General features: G+C 43.8%; 1 protein-coding gene across 4 annotated transcripts; it reads right to left on the bottom strand.

Annotated features, from left to right (window-relative positions):
* Positions 1-746: 746 nt before the first annotated feature.
* LAMP2 (lysosomal associated membrane protein 2) lies at positions 747-20999 on the bottom strand. 4 transcript variants are annotated; one of them, XM_039362348.1, is made up of 9 exons: positions 20818-20999; positions 16358-16473; positions 15188-15398; positions 13108-13269; positions 11471-11706; positions 9998-10117; positions 9279-9348; positions 7442-7609; positions 747-2994 (listed from the first exon to the last, which is right to left on the bottom strand). In XM_039362348.1, the coding sequence occupies exons 1-9, from the start codon at positions 20987-20989 to the stop codon at positions 2858-2860; spliced, it is 1392 nt and encodes a 463-aa protein (XP_039218282.1). In that variant the 5' UTR covers positions 20990-20999; the 3' UTR covers positions 747-2857. The 4 variants fall into 4 exon arrangements, with proteins under 4 accessions (XP_039218282.1, XP_039218285.1, XP_039218281.1 ...); XM_039362351.1 differs by having other exon boundaries at positions 11480-11706; XM_039362347.1 differs by lacking the exon at positions 747-2994 and adding an exon at positions 3807-5540.
* Between the last annotated feature and the right edge of the window lie 1802 nt (positions 21000-22801).

The following is a 22801-nucleotide window of genomic DNA, read 5'->3' as shown; positions in this document are numbered from 1 at the left end:
GCAAAGCCTTTTTTCTGTACTGCACATGGGCTTACACAGGCTTGACGGTGGACAGTTGAAGGGTAGATCTTCAATGCCGTTGATGGATTTTTGTACCATGGGGTGTCTCAGGACTTGGGGCGAACAATCAACCAAGGTTAGGATTCCACCTTGGAATGGAACCCCAGGCATCTAGAAGCTCTTTTGAGGGAAGTTGGACTCCTACTCCATTTTATTTATTTATACCCATCTTTATTATTTTTATAAATAACTAAAGGTGATGAACACAATACACCTTCCTCCCGTTTTCCCCACAGCTACCATTCTGAGTTGGGCTGAAAGAAAGCGACGGTCCCAAAGACATCCAGTTGGCATTTCATGTCTAAAGTAGGACTAGAATTCACCATCTAGAACTCACAATCTCCTGGCAAAAGTCAACTAGTAGTTTTCACGCTAAAGTGGGACTAGAAGTCACTGTCCTCACTGTCAGGAAGTTTCTCCTTAATTCCAGGTTGCTTCTTTCTTTGATCAGTTTCCATCCATTGTTTCTCGTCCTTCCCTCTGGTGCTTTGGTGAACAACCTTGCCCCCTCTGCCTTGTGGCAGCCCCTCAGATACTGGAAGATTGCTATCATCTCACCCCTTTTCCTTCTTTTCTTTAGACTGGCCAAACCCAGGTCCCGTAGCTGTTCTTCGTATGCGACATGCCCAGTGTAGCTCATCCCACAGCCTAAAGATAAAGTCCAAAATACTCTCAAGCAACACGGATAGGGTGGTTTTCTTTTTTATTATTTATTTTCAAAAAAACAACAACAACATCGAAGTATCACATAAATGCAGAGGGGGAAATAAGGGAAGAAAACGGGCTGAGGAAGGGAAGGGAAAAAAGGGAAGAGGGGTTTACACAGGGTGATAGTCAACTTGGTGCTTGCGTTTGGAAACCATGAACATCACAAAGCCAACAATAACCAAGACGCCAGTCACCACACCCACCACAACAGGGATGATAAAGAGGATATCAGAGCTTTTACATTCTTCAGCTGCAGAGATAAAGATGGGAAAAAAAACAAAACAAAAGAAGAGGCAGAAGGTTAGTTAGTGACCAAAGTGAGTATTGGAAGATCAATGAGCAGGAGTACAAATAGGCAAAGCTATTCTTTATGGTGGGTAGGGGCTGGTGGGCTGGTCTTAACCACTTGGCTCTAAAAGTTGCCTTCCTGGTTGACGGAGTTTCCCAAATGAATACCTACCAGATGCTCCAGCAGCTTATGGTCCATGGTACACAGGATCAAAGTGTTCTTATGAATGGAGGCAGGCCCTTTGGCCAACCTCAAGGAGAATGAGCATCTGCAGAAGGGCAAACTTCTTGGGTTTTCTTTTACAGAAGTGGAGGGAAATGGGAGATTCAGCATCAGCCGCCAGGATGTCGTGCAAAAGGATCGCTTTCACCGATGGAAAACAAGATCTCCAGCTTCTTTTCTTTCCAAGTCACAACCGAGCTTTAAACATACGCGTGTAAAATCTTAAGGCCATTCCTTCTCTCCACCTTGCCAGCTTTTTCCTGGCTCTCTGTTTTTAGACTGCCTAATGTAGGTCGTTTGCCCCACCGTTGTTCACCGTGTGCATTTGAAGAGCCCTGGTGGCGCAGTGGTTAGAATGCGGTATTGCAGGCTAACTCTGCCAACAGCCAGCAGTTCGATCCTGACCAGCTGAAAGTTGACTCAGCCTTCCATCCTTCCGAGGTCGGTAAAATGAGGACTCAGATTGTTGGGGGCAACGTGCTGACTCTGTAAACCGCTTAGAGAAGGCTGTAAAGTACTGAGAAGCGGTATATAAGTCTACGTGCTATTGCTATTAGGGACACAGTAAAGAAGCCTAAGTAGCCTGGAATGCAGAGTTTCAGTTTCAAGAATAATAGGCAAAATTGGTATCGAACCTCTAATGTTTAGGACAAAATTATCCTCATCATTTTCAGTCCATTGAAACAGGTAGCTTTACTTGGACAAGCTTAAATCCTGCAACAATACTTTTAACACCATCAAATCACTTCTGTCTATCCCCGGTCCTTGGGAAGGACAAGAGGTAGATTAAAAAAAGGCCAAATCCAGCCCAAACATCTGCAGACTTTGAGGCGAAGCATAATGGTAATAATATAATAAATATATACGTCACCAAACTTCCAGCAACTCTGAATTAGATCTAATTGGGGGAGCCCCTGATCTTTCTGATTCCAGCCATCAACATCCCTCCCCACCACACACACACATCGCAAGACCGTCAACTTTTGCATGAATTTGCAATTCTGGCTGGCTTCTTTGCAAGACGGTTAACCGAAGCAGAGAAAACAAATGCGGGATACAGTATTTCGACATCTTCAAAAACGCTTTAGTTAGAGAGAGAAAGCAACATCAACAGCATTTTGCAAAACTCCCCATTTCAGGAATAACACACTTTTTCATAAGGGGGGCAAAGCATCGGTACAGAATAAAAAGTCTTTCAGAAGAATCACGCGCCCTGCATCTCTTTTCTTGAGGCTTTGGTATAAGTCTTCTTTCCTTTTGGAGCCTGACAAAATGATGCTATGAACATATTAAGATTACAGCATTGGTCACATTTAAATCCTCCCCAAAATGAGCAGGTCCTTTCTAAGAAAGAGAATATGCTTCTGTTGGTGTAATTCCAAATGCAGAAGAAATCTCTTCCAGCTTATCTTAATAAGCCACCAATTCAACAACCATTAACCCCCAACATCCTTCTGTCAGTAGAGTAGGCGTTTTGTGCAATGTTTAAAGGAACAAGCATGTGCGAGAAATAACACCAATCCTTCCTTCTGGTCAGTTTGAAAATGGAAGACTTCACCCTGCATCGTTTTTCGGGATCTAGATCTGTCTATAGCCAGCACGATGCCGAATTTTAGCACAATATGCCATGAGCACCAGCCAAACTAAGCCTACCAAGGCTACTGCCATCAGGAGTGGCACAAAGAAGTAGTCGACCGCTGGGGTGCAATCTTCAGCTGGATGGAGAAAGGGTGATAAACAGAGTTAAGCAGGTGAGATGACCTCTTGAAGGAGAGCCTCATTCTGGCCTTTGACCCAACTGGGATGTCAAAGGCAGCTCACCAATATTGCTTTCCCAACATAAAACACAAAGCAAAGCAGACCTCCCCATTTGCAAATCCCGCAAACACTTTGTACAAGAGAGCTTCTTGTAGGCCTAGGAAGCTCAACAAAAGTCCAAGCTGATGAAACACATAAGGTAACTAGACCCCCTCCACAGTATGAAATTCAACTCCCAGCCAATATGACCTCTGATTGGAATTCTGGGACCTCAAGAACCACAATCTGGAGGATGTCCACGTTGGGAACTGCTGTTGTCAAGACTCAGTAAGGAAAGGCCAACTCTATTGTCCAATATTGCTCCAGATGTTCCTGGGGAGGTGGAAACCAAAACAAGGAAGCAATATTCCTTCCCCGAGGGTGTCCACCAGCAGGAACCATGGTGGCTGGGAAACCAATTCATGGCTTAATAAACTGGGGCGCCACGTTTTGTTCAAGAAACCATTGGGCAGTATAACTGATAAAGCAAAACCTCCAGGAAATCTCTAGAAATCCCATACTTCTTCTTTCTTGGCTAATTTCCATTTATTTAGATATTTAGACTAATAACCAGCACCATTTGCTTTGGTAAGGTTGCGTCTCTCATCATGATGATCAGAATAAGCTCCAATTATTGGCTTCACCCAATAGACCAGGGGTTGAACCACGAGCAAATAGTCTTAAAAGACTACTTTTTTTGGAGAAAGGTTTTCAATTAAGCATCACCAAATTTCCTCATGAACAGAAGAGTTTTTATTAAAGAACTACGTGCAAACAGTCAAATTCCTACACAGAAGTACAAACACAGTAAAGACCACAGTTGCTTTAACAGTTAAAAGCAGACATTTATCAGAATTGACACAGGCGAAGTTGCTCTAGTGTTCAGACTTTTAGTAGAAGAGCTGGGGGTGCAAATCCAACAGAGGCATTGATATATTTTAAAGTGAAAGGGCACCTTGAGTTGGGTCTTTGTAAATATCCACAGCAGCATATAAATAACAACTTGACAAATGTACTAATCCCTATTAATACACACGCCCATACACAAAGAACTGTTGAATCCAAAAAGACAATAGTGCAAGTACGATTTAGGTACAGTCTTAATTACGGTTGCCCATTGAGGAGGAAAGCAAGATATTAAATGAAGGGCAAGATTATTTTATCCTCTTCCTTTTTATTAGAGGGCCACTGCTCACAACTGTTTGTAAACTAGGGGGTTTTAATACACAAAAAGTACCTTAAGTTCCAGTTCTGGAAGTGGCTTAACTGGCAGAAAAGCCCTGTCCTATGATATTAGCTTGCCAATCTTTCATGGTCTTTTCATTATTATCAGAAAAAAGAAAAATCTAAACAGTAGCCCTTTGCATGTTGTTTTGTTAAGAAGGCTTACAAATGGGGATTTATGTGCTAAAATTTTACAGGCACTTCAAGGAGCAACGTTCTGAGACTAAGATCCTCAGCCCCATTTACACCTGGCTGCAAATGCAACAGCGCAAACTGGACTTTTAACAATGCCTTTCTCCTAATTTGCACCCAACTTGTATAAGTAAGACCTTCAGCTAGAGAGGAATTTAAATCCTTCAACATAAACTAAGGACACTTAAAACAACAACGTTCTCATTCTATTTTGTTTTGATTGTTGTTGTTGTTTAAAAAGAAGGCAATTAATTATTTTCGCCTCCTAGACAAAAGACCAACGCCTCCAGTATTTGAAAATGTTGCTGTTGGGTTATTTTAAAGTCTCAAAGAGCCAGGACGAGTTTCAGAATTAGTAACTGCTACCAAATTGGTGGAGAGAGAGAGAGAGAGAGAGAAAAGAATGCATTAATCAAGCTTACTCAGGCTGAAGTAGTTAACCCAACAGATTTGTTCATAAGCTGAAAGAAAACAACTATGTACCATAGACAGGCCTAGATTCCCAGGTTACAGTTGTTATGGCAGCCAGGCTAACCATCGCTTTGTACACAACACAGCTGTAGCCAAGGCCTTGATTTGTACCCCTGTGGCTTTAACACCCTAAAATGAGCCTGAGTAAAACCAACCCCTCTCCTCAAGAATTACTTATTGACTTAACATCTCTACATAACAATATTTCAATCTAAAGTTTCGTTTCAGAGCTGACCTTCACCCTTCCTAGCTCTCCGAGGCAGTTTGCAAAGTCCTTATTACACTCAGATGAGTTCAATTGTTGGCTGTGTTTCACTGGAGTGCAGGAGCTTCCCAGTTTTTTAAATAGAGAGGCACAAGTTTTACACAGTTGGCTTCCATGTGTGGGAAACGGGCTTTTTAATCCCCACCAAGATTGAAGAACAGTCATACCAACCCTACAGGGTTTGATAGCCGCCGTAAGTTTTCCTTCGGCCAATTAAGTAAGTGGTCACTATGACAACAACCAAGCCTGCAAGGGCAGCTCCAACTACAATTGGGATGAGAATAGTGTCATCATCCAGCAAACATTCTCGTGCTGTAGATGAGAAAGAAGGAATAAGCAAATCAAAAGATAATTTGGCGAAAAGAAAGCCTAGCGAGTAGGGCTTTATGGCAGGCATTACAATCCTAAATGAGAGAATCCAGCTTAAGAGACGCCTTCGTAACATTTGTCCATGAAAATTGAGAAAAAAAGGACAGCTGACCAATTGCAAGAGGTCAAGATGGCCTTTTTTTTTTTTGGTCAAGGATTGAAATAAATCTGACCAGAATCTCAAAATGGCTAAAATTCCATGAGAATTCTTCATTAATCTCTCTTTTAATATCGTGGTTTTTCCCCTAAGATGTTGGCATTCCGGCTAGAGGTTATAAACCCTTATTATGAGAACATCAAAAACCTCATGAAATCTGACACCATTTTCTGAGTTAGAGGTTGCTTCTGCAAAGCATTTTGGGAATATTTTGGGCTTTTTTGCAGGCCAATTTACCAGCTTTTAGATTAAAAATTTCCATTGATGCTTAAAAGTGATGCAACTTGCATAATACATACGTACGTACGTATGTATGTATGTATGTATGTATGTATGTATATATGTATATGTATAAAACCCTGAACATTTGTTGGGTTAAATGAGTGATGGGAAAAAATTAAGAGGCCAATCCGGGGTTCAGATCAATCTTCTCTCAGTCCTGTTCCTCATCTGAAAAGTTTTGGCTCCAAAAAAAGATTATTATGAGGCATACAGAATAAACCTGATTCCAAACAAAACTACATTTATAGCCTTTACAAGTATATTTATCTCAAGATAAATTTGTTTCAAGATTAAGAGGCCTAAGAGTCTGAAGTTAAGTGGGTTTTTTTTTTTTAAAGACACTCAACCAAGTTTTAAGAAGTGGGAAATAAGTGTTCTTATCAGCTTGAAAGCTCTTTGCAAACTGACCAAGTATTTTCAGAGCAGAAAGCTCGATGGTTAAAAGAACCGGCTAGAGTTTCTAGGAGATCTATCAGTTTCTGTCTCCTTTATGGAATCCACTCCTCTTTCAATATATCCCAATGTGGTTGTCAGCATAAGCTCTTATTGTTATCATTGGATCTTTATCTGTTCTCTAACTGTGACCATTCTGGCTCATGCAATTCAGGGATTAGAGATAGTCCTCAATTTACAACCGTTCATTTAGCGACGACTTGAAGTCACAACGCCCTTAGAGATGAGAGTGGAGGTTCGTTCTCTGAGATTGGGGGTTGCTTTCTGAATGTTTCGTTACCAGGCTAGGTAATACCTTTGACACACTGGTGTTAAACTTGATCATGTCACATGAACGTTATCACGATGGGTTTTTTTGCCTTTGCGGAGCCGGGGTAGGTGTGGCCTGTGTGTGACGCATCCGGCCCACCAGTTTGACACCCCTGCTTTAGGAGATGTCAGTGTTGTTTATAAGGGCTTCAGGTGTGGGTGTGTCGAGTGTGATGGGTCAGGTATGAATCATCGGTGAGTCTTGTGATGGGGAGGTTCCATCAGGGGCATTGGGAGGTGGACGGTTGGAGGGAGTGGGGGATTGCGCGGGATCGTTGAGGGTTGATGCCGTCTCTGGTTGGCTGTGTGGTTGATTTGGATTCTGAGGGGTTCGTAGGCCAGTCGTAGGTCAATGTGTCTTTTGATGGTGCTGCTTGTGGAGTGCCAGACTACAGCCAACCAGGGATAGCATCGGCCCTCACCCAACCCACGCAAGCCCCCCTCCCACCAGCAGTTCCTGTCCCAATGACCCTGTCCTGATGCAACCTCCCCATCACAACGTTGTAACTCTGAATGGTCACTAAATGAGCTGTTGGAAGCTGAGGACTTCCTGTTTCCACAATTAATGGAAGGCCTCTGAGGAATCTTAGTTTGCATCTTTAAATGAAGGTGTCCTAAAACCTCTTTGGCTTTTCTCTCTTACCTGCTGAAAATTGCCCTTCTTCAACGTCAAATGGCTGGATCTTTAAATCGAAGATGTTTATTCTATAGCTGGGGGTCACCTGGATGGATTCTTCTTTCCGGCACAGGTAGGAATTCCCCATGGTGGTTTCCCAGTTATTGAGGGTGTGATTGGAGGCCGAAAAGATCCCTGAAGAACAAGAAGATGGTAGGTGAGCTTGGATGGCAAGAATGCGTTATTTTTTTTTTATTTTAAAATTTATATCTCATTTTTTTAAAATAAACAATTAAAAGGCAACAAACATAGCAAATACTCCTTCCTCCTATTTACCTCACAACCACCACCTTGTGAGGCGGGTTGGACTGAGAGAGAAGAACTGGCCCAAAGTCACCCGGCTGGCTTTCATGCCTGAGACTAGAACTCATCGTCTCCTGGTGATTTGCCCAAAGTCATCCATCTGGATTTCATGATTAAGTCAAAACTAGAACTCACCATCGTCTGTTGATTAGTTCAAAGTCACCCAGCTGGCTTTTATGGTCAAGCCAGGACTAGAACTCACCATCTCCTGGTGATTTGCCCAAAGTCATCCATCTGGATTTCATGATTAAGTCAGAACTAGAACTCACCATCTCCTAGTGATTGGCCCAAAGTCACCCAGCTGGCTTTCAGGTTTAATTCAGGACTAAAACTCACAGTCTGAGGCTTTCTAGCTTGGTACCTTAACCACTAGATCAAAGTGGCTCTTTATATATCTAATTTAACCACCTGTGCTCTTTATACAATCGCAGAAACTATATTTTACAATACACCTGTTTTGTAAGAGGGAGATTACACATTTCTGGCTGGCCACCATAAAAAAAAAACACACCAAAGAATCAAAGGAAAAAGATTTCCAGATAACGTGGTCGTTAATCATAGGGAGTTGTTTTGATCATCAAACATCTCTAACATTTTCTTCTTTTTGTTTAATTGCTTAACATACTGTTCATGGCCAGGGGAGATGTTTGCTAACATTCAAGTAACCAACCGATTTGCATTTTGGTTGCACCATTCCTGAATTACAATTGCTTGTTTGTGAAAAGAAAAGCACCAGACAGGTCTCTAAGAAGTCGAAGGAAGCACTGAAAATAAAAGAAAAGCCTTTTTTTTTTAACTGTTGTTTTTGCAAACCATTTCAGGTGAGGCCTATCTAGCTTTCTCTAACCAACCTATTCTTAGTTTCCGGCTTTGCTGATGACTCATTGTTCCAAGGAGCTGGATAAGGAAAGGCAGTTTACAATATCCTTTTCAGAGCCTGACTTGAGTTTGCATCATTCTGCTCTGGAGGATGTATTGCAAATTTTTTGTTTCTGTTTTTGGGTGAGAAGTGCCAACTTTAAAAAGCCAGCCCCTTTTATGTACAAAACATCTCTTGTTCAAAACACAAAACAAAAACATTCTACAGATAGTCCTCAAACATACGACAATTGAGCCCAAAATTTATGTGGCTAAGTGAGACAGTTTGTTAAATGAGTTTTGCCCCATTTTACGACATTTCTTGCCACAGGGGTTAAGAGAATCACTGCAGAGGTTAGGCTAGTAACACAGTTGTTAAGTGATTCTGGCTTCTCCACTGACTTTGCTTGTCAAAAGGTCACAAAAGTGGATCACGTGATCCCCCGAGGACACTGCGACTGTCATAAATATGAGTTGGTTGTGCAAAACGTCTGAATTTTGATCCAGGACCGTAGAGATGCTACGACGGCCGTTAACTGTGACAAACGATCACAAATCACTTTTTTCAATGCCGACGTAACTTTGAACAGTTGCTAAATGAACTGTACATGTACTGGACTCTAAGTGCCCAAACACCCCTTACCGTTTGACGATTCTGTTACAGTGATATCCACTCCTTTCAGATAGAATTTTTCCGAAATCGTAGAATTTCTCTGTTTTTCACAAAAGGAAACCCGGTTACATATACAATTGAAATCATTTTACCGAGAAATACTGTTCAGGGGAAGCCTACAGTGGGAAAAATTATCGTACCATTTTATTTATTCGGGGGTGAGGGGGCAGATTATGGCAACCTTCGATCTCGGAAAAATATCAGTGGATCAGGGGAAAAAAAAAATCAGTTCCATCTCCTATAGATTTGTTTCAGTGCAATTCACTGAATAAAATCCCCCTCCCCCCAATAATGTGAAAAATGAGGCTTTGGTGTCAGCCTCTGGCAGGCATGGAGGTGGATGTAACAAATGCCTAACAGACTGAAGTCACAATCAGATATCTGCTGGAAGTAATCTGATACTGCAACAGGCAGTTAATTCATGACTTAATGAAAGCGATCTAGTTTTGAAAGACAGGCCGTTTTGATTGCAAAATGAACCTGCAGTGGCTGCATTTAAGGCTGGAGCAATTCTGGAAAAAGCTGGAGGGCATCTCGTTGCTTCCTCCAGCACAACTGAAAAAGTTCCGTCTTTCTCTTGCTGGGATTTCTTGTCCTTATCAGGAAAGGGTGAATCGACTTGCATAGGGAAATAACACCTAAATAAATCAAGTCAGTGCATCAGTAGTACGTGCCCCGGTGGTACTTACCACAGCAAAGAGGAAATCAACCTTCATGTTACCGTCACTCAGCCGAAGCACGGCGGTTGTCTTGCCACAATTACCGGTAGCCACCGTGCTGTTTGGATTAAAGTTAATCATGGTGGGAACCTGAAGAAAAACAGAAACATTTCAGCCCCCTTATCGTGTCTCCTGCATATTTTATCCCCACCCACAAAGATCTTCAAGCTTGGAAGCTCACAAAATCATCTCCAGGTCTAATCCTGGTTGACCAATAAAAGTGGGATGATTCTGTCTCATTGTAGGCATCTCTCATAGCTGGGAAGGCAGGCAAAAAATATTTGTGCTCTGGGGAGCTCTAAAATCTGTTCCAAAACCCGCTTCCCACCTTACTTGAAAAGGTGCATGATGGCCAGAACGAAGAAACGAATCATGTCACCCTAAAGATTCTATTAAAATATCAACCTGGACAATTTTTAAAAAACTAACTCAAAGTTCAGCCGAGAAAGAAAAGAATCTTTTGCACGGAGAAAAATACAGAAGTCATTTCTAAAAGGAGAGAGTGTTCCTCAAAGCCAATGCTGCCTTTGCTTATCAATTTAAATTTATTCTTCTAGCGTCCATTATTAATTAGTGAGGTGCCTTAGCGTCTCCAGGAAGGAGGATTCAGACATCATTGCAGACAAGATTTGGGGAATCTACACTCCCTCTATTGGTGAGCTGGGCACCCAAAAGCTATGCAAGCCCTTTTATTTGTGCATTTAATAACTTTATGCCTTAACCTTTGTGAATGTATTCTTTTTTTTAATTATTATACTTGTTGTTTTAATTTTGTGCGCCGCCCTGAGTCCCTAGGGATTGGGTGGCATATAAATTTTATTAATAAATAAATAAATAAAATAAACCTGAACTGCAACTCTGGCTTATTGGTTGTGCAATACGCATAATCAGTAGATAAATGCGCGGTTTAAAACAAACGGAATTAATTAGCCATCGTTTACACGTTCACTTCCTGCTATGGCCTGCTCTTGTCGTTTAAACCAAGCAGGTATGGTAAGTGGAAGAAAAAAAAGGGTTGAACAACCCAATTTTTAGTTGCTTTTACACATCCCTCTCTTCTGTTAATGGCCAGGTCATAGCAAGGATTCTCCTGGCAGCTATGAATGCTGAGCTTGTAGTATTTAAGCTTTTTTTCAGTGCTGATATTCAGGTCTGGGCTAACATGAGTCTCTCAATTTCTTCCTAGCATAGGGCAGATGTTCTTCATACTCCCTTTTCCCTCTAACTTTAGCATAAAAGGGAGAAAACCCCCCAACCCTAAAGCAACATTCAGCATTTTTACCACCCCAATTTCAGCCACACCATCATGGGGAACTTTAAGAGCTCTCAAAATTGGGGTTAAAGTCAGCCCACAGAAGGCCAGCTTCTGTATACGCCACTAAGCATCAACGCTGACACACACGAATCCGCAACGCCCACGGGGATAACCAAGACAGTATATACTTGTGAAACCTGTTGAGTGACGTTCAGCTGCAAACCCATGTTGGCTAAAATGCAGGTAACCAGGCCAGATTTGACGGTGTAGCTTCCTGTGGCAGGTTTCTCCTCTGGTTGGACGGTGGGGGAAGATGGCGTTTCTGTGGCGTTTAACTCTGGAGTGCCCGTGATGGCGGCCAGGAGGATGGATTTGCTGGCTGCGGGAGCAGTGGACGCTGTGGCGTCATTATCACACAGAGTCTCTGGGGGGGAAAAAAACCCAGAGAAATTTGAACCAGGAGCCCTGGTTCTGGACAGCACTTACGTTTATACCCATCACAGCACAGGTAGTCCTTGACTTACGATCACAATTGAGCTCAAGCATTTTGGTTCCTCGGTGAGACGGCCATTAAGTGAGTTTTGACCCATTTTATGACCTTTTATCACAGTTCTTGTGTGCAATTGTTAAATTATAAGTGAATCTGGCTTTCCGTTTGACTTTGCTCAAGTCGCAAAAGGGGATCACATGACCCCAGGAACACTGTCAACGTCATAAATACATGCATGTTTATAATAAAATACATGCCAAGCGTCTGAATTTTGATCACATGACGAAGGGGGTGCTGCAGCGGTCACGTGTGGAAAACAGTCACTTTTTCCAATGTCATTGTAACTTTGAGTAGTCACTAAACAAATATTGTTAAGTCGAGCCCTTCCTGTGTATACCAAACCCAGTATTTTTCCACGGGAAGCCCTGAACATACTGTAGTTTCCCCAAACTTTGGAAAACCTGCTGGGGATTATGGGAACCGAAGTCAAATGTTCAAGAAAGCTATAAATCATGGATGTTCCATGGTATTGCCATCTTTTCATTGGTGGCTGTAGACCAGGTGAGTCGTTTAAAAAAGGACGATGAAAACTTCATGCCGGGAGCCAAAGATACGGTAACACCACAGACATGGCCAACCCAAGGATGAGAAACAAGATGCCCCCCCCCAATGCCATATCTGATGGTTTTCTAAGATGGCAGTGGAATATTTCTTTAGTGACATGAGCGGAACTTCCACGTATCTGAAAATCACAATCTAGCTTAGAAGAAACAGGCTTTGTGGCAGGGGGCTCCCTTCTCTAACACCTGGCTACTATCTCCTCACTTCTTATGCTCGAGTGACTGTTTCATGTAGATCAGGAGTCTTCAAACTTGGCCCTTTTATGACTTGTGGACTTCAACTCCCAGAATTCCTCCGCCAGCGCGGCACGCTGGTGGAGGAATTCTGGGAGTTGAAGTCCACAAGTCATAAAAGGGCCAAGTTTGAAGACCCCTGATGTAGATCGTGGTGGGGCCAACCCATCTCACTGATATCAGTCCCATAAATGCAGCCTTTAAGGCAGAGGCGGGGGAACGATGGCCCCCTGATGACTTGTGGAGTTCAACTCCCAACATAGCTGGCTGAGGAATTCTGGGAGTTGAAGTCCACAAGTCATATGAAAGAGCCTTCGTTCCCCACCCCTGCTTTAAGGGAACACATCTCTTGCTAGAAGGAACCACCTACTCAGGAGTGTCCGACTAAAAGCCTTGGTTCTCAGGACAGGAACTGTTTACTTTTTCAAATGTGGCCGCTGCCCAGTTTGTAAACCTGTCGAGTACTCTTGAGCTTACTCACTTTGGCTACTCAAGCGTCCATCTTGAAGGAAAGCTTGCAGAGTCACACTCTGGAACGTCTGGGTCACATCGCCACTTTTCACCGTGTCTTCAGTGTCACAACTAAAGGCCGTGTTTAGCGGAACTGGGTTGGCAGGAAAACTGGCCTCAACGGTTATTCGTTCTGTAAAGAAATCAACACGTTTGGTTCAAGGCTGCCAGCTCTAAGGCTTGCAAATATTAAACCTAAATCTCTGTGGAGATTCTCAATCATCCAGTTCATGGTGGTCCCAGAGGGACTTTCTTGTTTTTTTTTTTTCCTTTGAAAACATTTCCCTTCTCATCCAAGAAGCTTCTTCAGTGAGTTTCTTCCAGTCGTCTTTTGGAAAAGCCCCTTTGGGATATTAAACCTAAAGTTCCTTGCAGGATACTGGAGGTCAAGAAAGACAATGGCACCCATTTGAACTAAGCTAGCAATCAGGGCTTGCAAGCCACTAATTCAGGGGTCTTCAAACTTGGCCCTTGTATGATTTGTGGACTTCAACTCCCAGCCAGGCATGCTGGCTGAGGAATTCTGGGAGTTGAAGTCCACAAGTCATACAAGGGCCACGTTTGAAGACCCCTGCACTAATCAGATCCAAATTAATGTGACGGGTGAATCTAGCCAGGGGAAAATCCTTTCTATCGAGATCCGTTGTAAAGAACTGCAAGGGAAGGAGGAAAAAAGCACTTTTCGCTCACTCAAGACAAACAGCCAGAGTGGCACCCTTAGTAGAAGACAGGGATCAAGAAGACTTAAATGCCCACTCATTCTTGCTCAATTCAGCTCAGCCCTCTTCGTAGCACTCCTTGTATAAAATGAGGAAATTATCATTTAGGCAAGGCCAGCTTAAATTCTCAGGGAGAGGCGAGGCAGTGCTGCAATAAATAAAACAACCTGGAAGTTGAAGAGTAAGAAGCGTGGGGTTTTGCAAGACAGTCTTGCCACGTTAGGTTTTTGCAATAAGCTCAGAGGGCGGAAACACACCCTCTGTTTTCCCTCACGACAAAATCTTTTCCACATAACCTGAGCACTTTGTATGACATTAAGATGCCAAATTCTCCCCTTTGGGGATTGTTACAGGACATGCTATTATCTTAACAAGGTTCAGTTTTGCTTCCAGATTATTCAGGTTTTGTTTCATTTTGTTACAAGATTGTTCCTCCTACTTTTGATCACTTTCCTAGGGCCCTAAATAATGTGAATTGGGCTGATTTGAATTCTACAGTTTCAAATCGCCACCCAGAATGGATAGAGTTCAAACTTTTAACTGTTTTTCATTTTTCTTTTTGCTATTTTGAAGCATTTTAAAGGAGCAAAACAGGGGCTTTTAAGCCCTTTAGCTGTTTCAAAGTCAACGGTGGGAATAAGATTAAAAGTTTATTCGTCAGATTGATGCTGTCTTTCCTCCAGGGGCTGGAGAATTCTGGGAGGTGAAATCCACAAGTCTTAAAAGTTGCCAAGATTGGAGACCCCCCCCCCCCCGATCTAGCTCTTTGCTGCCAAGTCAACCTCTTAGCAACTACACCAACTAAAAGCAGGACTGGTGTCCAGCAGAGATCACGCCAAACATTTTTAAAAGATGCCGTTTTCCAAAGGCTGTTTTTTTTTTTTTTTAATGTGGCATAAGAACTACAATTAATCACAAAACGACCAAGCAAAATCTGGCTCAAATGTTCTAACTTTTCCTGTTTGGGGAGAGAGTAGGGCAAGGTAGGCAACCTTGGCTCTTTTATGACTCGTGAGCTTCAACTCCTAGAATTCCTGAGCCAGCTGTGCTGGCTCAGGAATTCTGGGAGTTGAAGCCCACGAGTCATAAACGAACCAAGGTTGCCTACCCATGGAGTAGGGGAATCAGGAAGGAGATCCAGTTTGTTATTTTTTTTAAAAAAATAAATCATGGCAAAAGAGATGTTTCCCCTCTTAAGATGGTGGGTATCGGTGTTTCCAAGCTGTCGTGATCACCCAAAGAACTCCAGAGGTGACTTGGGAAAATGCAACACTCTTTCAATTGGTGGACGATCACGTCAGAAGCGAAGCAACAGGAAGTCCCGATACCTACCCTTCCTTTTAGCATCTGGAAAGAACACTCCATCTCCGGTGTTATAGACAAAGGTGATGATTCCTTGGTAAACGTCTTTGGTCTTTGTAAAATGGATGGTCCAAGAATTTCCTTCCCCAAACTCAATGGAAAGGACTGGGCCAGAGGTTTCATTCCCGCAAGAGGTTCCGATGTACCTCACATCTTCCGGGAGCATAAAAATAGATGTTTTCTGAAAAAGATTTCAAAGCAGCAGGACATTTTTAAGCAGAATGTGCACAAAGCCACTGATGAAAGCATCCAAGGTCAACGCTGAGTTGGGTGGTGACATGATAGCTGTGTTGCGATATCTCAGGGGCTGCCCCAAAGGAGAGGGGAGTCAACCTATTTTCCAAGGCACTTGAAGGCAGGACAAGAAGCAACGGGTGGAAACCAATCAAGGAGAGAAGCAATCTAGAATTAAAGAGGAATTTCCTGACAATGAGAACAATTAACCATTGTTGCCTTCATAGCTTGTGGGTGCTCCATCACGGGAGGTTTTTAAGAAAAGATTGGACAGCCATTTCTCCAGAATGGTATAGGGCAGGGGTCTTCAAACTTGGCCCTTTTATGAGTTGTGGACTTCAACTCCCAGAATTCCTCAGTCAGCGTGCCTGGCTGAGGAATTCTGGGAGTTGAAGTCCACAACTCATAAAAGGGCCAAGTTTGAAGACCCCTGGTATAGGGTCTCCTGCTTGAGCAGGGGGTTGGACTAGAAGACCCCCTCCCCAAGGTCCCTTCCAGCTCTGTTATTTTAATGTTGCAAAAAAAAATAAAATAAATAAGGCATGCATTTTAAAGTAAAATCTTTTCTTGCTCTGTGGGTTTTTAAGGACGTGTGAAAAGGCAGTTTTGCAAGCATGCAGGGAGCACTTTTCAGCAGCCCTTTAAAGCAGCTGTTGCTTTACGTGTACAGCGGCCCTTTAAGTGTGCAGACCCAGAAGAACTGTTGCTTTAAAGAACTGCTGGTAGATGCTGCAGCGCATTTGCTCTCCCCCAGAGGCCTTTTGCAAAGGACGTTGCAGTCCTCTGAGTAGTTTAAATTTCAGACAGGATTGTTGAGATGCTTCTGTTTTCAGGATATAGAGGTTCCTCCATGTTGGCCACCCTTGGCTTAAATATTGGAAAAGAAAAAAAAAAATGTATGCTTACAGATTCATCGGTTCCTTCGTAGGTTATTGAAAATTTCATCATCCATTTTGCAAACAGACAAGACACGTTGAAGTCATCTTTTACCTCCAAATCTACTGCGTAGGTCTGGAAAACAACTGGAATATTGTTTGCCCAGTCAGCCAGTGATACAATTAGTGACAAAAAAAACCACAACACGTCCCATCACCCTGCATTTAATTGATTTAATTGAGAATAATTAACCAGTGGAAGGGTTTGCCTTCAGAAATTCTGGGTGCTGTATCACTGGAGGCTTTTAAGAAGAGAATGGTCTAGGATTTCCTAATTGAGGAGGGGGCTGGACTATAAAACCTCCAAGGTCCCTTCCAGCTGTGTTCTGTTCTTCATTCACATTATTTTTATACATTACAATTATTCCATTTTTATTTATCCCCCTACAAATGTTGACATTCAACAAACATCTCAGAATGTATGGAGGAAAACAGTCTTGGGGCTTTTCTGCTTCTCAGATAATTGTGCAAAAAGCATAAGAAAATTTACAAGACAGACAATCTATTCCTCAGATATTTTTAATCTGAGATCAGAGTCGGTATTTCAGGTGGGAAAGAAAAACTGAATTTGTCTCAGTTTACATTTAAATATAGATTTTATGCGAGTTAGGTATGAATTGCAAGAAAGAATAAAAGCTGAGTTTCATATAGTCACAATCATCTCTCTCCCTAAATTCATTATTCTTTGTACTTAAATCACAATTATGTCTGAACACTGGAAAGAAGGTAGACACTTGATAATGAAAAAACATCAGAAAGAACATTTCACACCCTTAATTATTTTTCAGTCATTCTGGTCTAAAACCCATTTTTATCTAGACTGATGAATAAAACACCCACACTTCATTAACTATGAAAACACACCCGCTGATGAATATGCTATCATAAGAAATATTTGTGTTCTCACATTTCTTGAAGGGTGGATGGAAAATTCAAGGGCATGTGCACACTTTAGAAGTCTCCCAAACCCATTCTATTTCAGCTACCCAATACTTAATAGACTGGTTGTCATTCCAGTATGGTAGTAGGTTTTTGATGTGTGTGTAATTGCAACACACAAGTCATGTCCCAGCCTGTCATTCCCAGAGAAAACTCCTGACACATTGCTTAACGAACAGGTTTAAATGCTGGTTTAACAGTAGTTAAACCTCTGCAACTGTGTGTCCTTCCCACCTATTAAGCTCATCTTTTAATGATGTGGTTCTTTTTCCCTTTCAAATTGGACAACACAATATAAGGCTTGAAAGTTACATTTCCCCATCTGACACACAAATACAGCAAGAGCAGTTTTTTTTAAAAAAAATGCTTATTTAAGACAGAAACAACAGAGCTGTCTCTGTGAAACACTAGAAATTGCAAGAAACAGCTGAAAATGCCAGAGTCTGAACAGGAACACAACTAGGCCAAAACAGGGTTATTGTATATGTAAAGATCGGCCATTCATCTTTTCTTCTTCTGTTCATCTCTGATTCTTGGAGATAGAATAGAGCTGGAAGGGACCTTGGAGGTCTTCTAGTCCAGCCTCAGAGATTGCCAGGACAAGTCCTTACAGTTTTCTTGACAAGGTTTTTCAGAAGTGGTTTGCCATTGCCTCCTTCCTAGGGCTGAGAGAAAGTGACTGGCTCAAGATTGTCCAGCTGGTTTGTGCCTAAAGTGGATTAGAAATTATGATATCTCCATTTCTAGCCTGGTTGCCTTCATTGCTACGCCAAGTGCCTTTCAAGTCCTCTACGCAATGCATTTATTATGTCACCATGATTGTCATACATGAACCCACAAGGCTTTCAGCCTTCATTAATCGGGTCTCCTCCAAATCTTTTGGCAGGTTAAGTCCCAGAAACAAATCCTGCTAATATTGGCTGAAGAGCTGTGGCTCCAATAGACTTAAAACTTTGAAAGGTTTGGATGAGTTTTAGGAACCTCAATGTTTTAAAAGCTTTCTGAGAACTCATCCAGGGATGGATCAGATCCCCTTCCAGGACAGAGAATTCTCTCTGGATTTCTAGTGGATAACTGGATCATAAATGGCAGCAGGATCCAGAGTCAAGCTAGAAATCAAAGGCTGAGCTTATACAATATGGAGAGATTGTAAATTACTGAAGGATTTTAGTTGATGTCATAAACAAGAGCCCTGTTTACACAAGTTAAGACACAGAAGTTGATCTCTGCTAGATACAATAGATGACCCTCTTTATCCACATCCAAGTCATGGTTTGGCCTTTTTCTTCTCCAATATCTGAGAAGTTCTTCCAATCTAGATACACCTCTTCCTTTTTCAACAAGGCTCATGCAGCCTTCTCCCCAGTTGTGCTCTGAGGACCATCAAGTCTGACTTGCTCAAACTTATGGGGCAATATTCCTTTGCTCTTGGCAAGGTAAACCGAGTCAGAATGTGGATCTGAATTTGGGTGGGGGACCACCAGAAGTCTCAGCTTGACTGGGGAATTGAAAAATATCAGCCAGAAGAAGACAACAGCAAGTCAGCAGAAATCAAGCCTTATCTTTATTCTTACTTTTCAGCATAGGTGGAGAGTGCTTGATTGAGTAAGGCTGCCTTAGTAAGTATAATTTCACCGACCTTGTAATAATTCAAGTGAGTAATAGCACCTGACTTCTCTTGGCTAATCTCCAAAAACTAGCCAAGTGTGGACCAGGCTGGCGTTTAGCAAGGAGACAAGAAATTCCAGGGCTTCAACTTAGCTTGGAAATGGAATTAAGCATCCAGCAGAAGAAAACGGTAGCTCTGTATATCTTGTGGCCAAGAATATTGTAAGTTCCTAATTTTCTTAATCTTCTTCCAACCTTCCTCTACATCAGTGGTTCTCAACCTGTGGGTCGGGACCCCATTTGGGGTCAAACGACCATTTCACAGGGGTCCCCAAACAACGCAGTCCGCCATTTTTTCCCCCTTTTCCTTAGCTGTGATACTCCCTTTTATTCTATTGGCTTTTGAAAGCCAATAGAATAGACTCTCTTGAATAGAGTCTAATTCTATTGGCTTTCAAAAGCCAGTAGGAATTGTCCAGGCTGTCTCTGCCCTGCTGAGGCCGCCAAAGTCCCATTCTGCAAACGGTGCTGCACCAGTTGAGTAGTCCTCGACTTACGACCGGTTGAGTAGTCCTCGACTTACGACCGGTTGGGGGGTCGCGGCATTAAAAAGGTTGAGAACCACTGCTCTACATCCATGGTTAACTCCTCCATTATGAGCAGCTCAACGCAATTGCTTGCCTCCCACTTCAGGGAACATCATCCAATCTTTTTGCAACCTTTTGAAGGCATCTTAGAAGCTTTCCAGGTTTTCATGAATGTACCTGAAGCCTCTCTCCTCTTCACCTCCAAAGATACAGTCCAAGTATCATCACCTCTGGGGTGTCTAAACTGCATTTTCACCCCTATTATAAGAGGCACCCTTCTCTGTTGCCCAAATTCAGGGAAGGGGCACTCACGAATCCTCTACAGCCCTTTTCCAGGCTACTTTTGGAAGGCTCCCCAGTACCCCCACTTTTAGGGTGTGCCAACTCCTTTCGCCACCCCCACTTTTAGGAGGAGAGCCCTCCTCCATCCCCTTCTTCTGCCACCCTCAAATTTGAAGGGGCATCTCTGAATCCTCCACCGCCCACTCTACGTGTTAGCCCTCACATCTGGGGTGCCTTCCAACATCCCTCTGAGAGCATCACTCAAGTACCCCCACTTTTAAAGTGTGCCTGCTCCTGTTTGCACCTTCACCTCCGGCGCTTTTAAGAGACCCCCCCCCGCCTCTTTGGCTCTCTCCTTCCACCCTCAAATTTGGGGGGGGCATGCCCGGATTCTCCATCGTCACACCCTTCCAGGCAACCCCTCTCCACATTTGGGGTGCCTTCCAACATCCCTTTAAGAGCATCACTCAAGTACCCCCACTTTTAAAGTGTGCCTGCTCCTGTTTGCACCTTCACCTCCGGCGCTTTTAAGAGACCCCCCCCCGCCTCTTTGGCTCTCTCCTTCCACCCTCAAATTTGGGGGGGGCATGCCCGGATTCTCCATCGTCACACCCTTCCAGGCAACCCCTCTCCACATTTGGGGTGCCTTCCAACATCCCTTTAAGAGCATCACTCAAGTACCCCCACTTTATGGTGTGCTTAGTCCCGTTTGCACCTCCAGCTGCCCACTTTTAAGAGACCCCCTCCTCTTTTGCTCTTTCCTTCCACCCTCAAATTTGGGGGGGCATCATCCCCCCTTCCAGGCAACTCTTTCTCCACATTTGAGGTGTTCCCACCCAAGCAGGACCCCTACGTCTGGGGTGCTTCCAAAAGACCCTCGGCCGCTTCCACCCCCAAATTGGAGCCCCCTCCCCTAATGCTCTCCACCTTCGGGGGGGGAGAATCACCCCCTCGTCGCACTCCCAGGGCAGCCCCCCCCAAGACTTCGGGGCGCCCCCCCTTCCCCGGCTCTCACCCAGGCCGTCGAGCAGCAGGGGCAGGAGGAGAAGGCAGCCGTAGAAGAACGGCGGTCGGAAGCGAAGCCGAGGCGGGTCCATGCCGAGCGGCGAGGGAACCAGCACCAGCCACGAGCGGATCCAGACGACGAGACGAGACACGCAACTCGTCCGGCCGCCGAAACCGGTCATATGGGAGCCGGGGGGCGGGGCCCGCGGGATAGGGAGGAGCCTCCTGGCGGCGCCGACCAATCGCAGCGCGACCCCCGGCTTGGACGGACCTTGCGTTTCACGACCGGGCTTTCTGCCGTAACAGACGCGGTAGGGGCGGTTGGGTTTGCATCACAAAACGCCGGGAGGGAAAGGGTGTGAGCTGTCTCTTTTTCTCTCTTTCTTTCTTTTCTTTTTTTAACCTCTCCTAAATTGCTCTGATTGCATACCTGAAACATTCACTTCCTGCTGACTTGCTTCAAATCGGTCATGATTGGAAATCTTTTATTCCCCTCCGCTGTGTTAGCCCTAAATCCTGGTTTGCTCCGTCCGCGGCTTTGCAAACCGGGTTTTTTTTTGGGGGGGGGCTGCGGGGATCAGCCCAAGCCATAATAGCGGGTTTAACACGGGCCCGTCCTAGGCACAGGCAATGTCTGGTATAGTTGCGGAGGGGAAAAAAAGTGGTGGCTGGTTTCTGGAAAAGAAGGGGACGGCGGCGACGGCACACCAACCAATTAAAAAAAAAAACCTGCTGGGGGAAAGTGCGGAGTCATGTGAAAGCCTAGAATAATTGCAAATAAAGGAGTTGGAGGTGTCACGTTGAGATAATGGGCACCGATGCTTTTTGTGTTGTAACGCCCGCACAGTGGCTTTTTCAAAAGTCACCCAGCCGGCTTTCATGCTTAAGGCAGGACTACAACTCCCAGCCTCCTGGTGATTGCCTTGAAGTCACCCAGCTGGCTTTCACGGCTAGGGTGGGACTAGAACTCACAGTCTTCTGATAAATTGGTCCAAATCATCCAGCTGGCTTTCAGGCTTAAGGCAGGACTAGAACTTCCAGTCACCTGGTAATTGGCCTGAAGTCACCCGGCTGGCTTTCATGACTAAGGTGGGTCTAGAATGCATGGATTCCTTTCTAGCCTGGTGCCTCAACCAACAGACCAAACTGGTTCTAGATCAGGGGTAGGCAACCTTGGCTCTTTTGTGACTGGTGGACTTCAACTCCCAGAATTCCTGAGCCAGCATGGCTCAGCTTGGAAACTCCCCCTTTCCCCTCAGCATGGCTGGCTCAGGAATTCTGGGAGTTGACGTCCAGGAGTCATAAAAGAGCCAAGGTTGCCTACCCTTGCTCTAGATCAGTGTTTCTCAACCTTGACAATTTTAAGGCATGTGGACTTCAACTCCCAGAATTCCACAGCCAGCATTGGGAGTTGAAGTCCACATGCTTTAAAATTGTCAAGGTTGAGAAACACTGCTCTAGATCACCCTGTTCGAAGGGGGCACCTTCCAATGAGTTGACCTCAACAATGTATTTCCCAAGTAGGCAGAATTCTTATTGATGAACGAAGTCTGGAGGGGGTGGGAGAAGCAGTTATATGTTCGGTGGTCCACCTGAAGAAGAATTAGAGGAGGCTGATTGGGTTGGTTTTTTTTTTCTCCCCTTAGGGCCTAATTTTCATCCCTTCTTCAATTGCAACATGTAGTTTTAACTTAGGGTATTGGATGCACCAAATCTCTGATTCATGCCATCAGAATGAAGCAAATTACGATGCAAAAAGAGAGCGACCAAGTATTTATCTGACAGAACACACTTAATACAAGTAGCTTCTGAAATCTTGAGGAACAGGAATCTTAATGGTAAGGCTCAACAGCAGCGAGAGTCTGGAAGCGAGGCTGAGACAAAGCATAACACTGCAGGGTTTTTAACTGCAGATTCACAATGTAGATAAAATATGCAACGTATTCAACAAAGAAATGATGGCTTGGCACGTTAATCCAGGCATGGACTTCATC

Source organism: Crotalus tigris, unplaced genomic scaffold, assembly GCF_016545835.1.
Source record: "Crotalus tigris isolate CLP2741 ecotype Arizona unplaced genomic scaffold, ASM1654583v1 scf7180000019427.664434, whole genome shotgun sequence".
Classification (NCBI taxonomy): Eukaryota; Metazoa; Chordata; class Lepidosauria; order Squamata; family Viperidae; genus Crotalus; species Crotalus tigris.
Note: the sequence above shows the minus strand (reverse complement) of the source record. Positions and strands in the feature narration are given on the sequence as shown.

Excerpts from the sequence above, each read along its gene's own strand:
- LAMP2 (XM_039362347.1), bottom strand. The coding sequence starts at position 20,989 with ATGACCGGTTTCGGCGGCCGGACGAGTTGCGTGTCTCGTCTCGTCGTC. Across the intron at positions 11,707-13,107 it reads TGGACGCTTGAGTAGCCAAA|AGACTCTGTGTGATAATGAC; the intron begins GTGAGTAAGCTC and ends TTTCCCCCCCAG. Across the intron at positions 9,349-9,997 it reads TTGATTTCCTCTTTGCTGTG|AGAAATTCTACGATTTCGGA; the intron begins GTAAGTACCACC and ends TGTGAAAAACAG.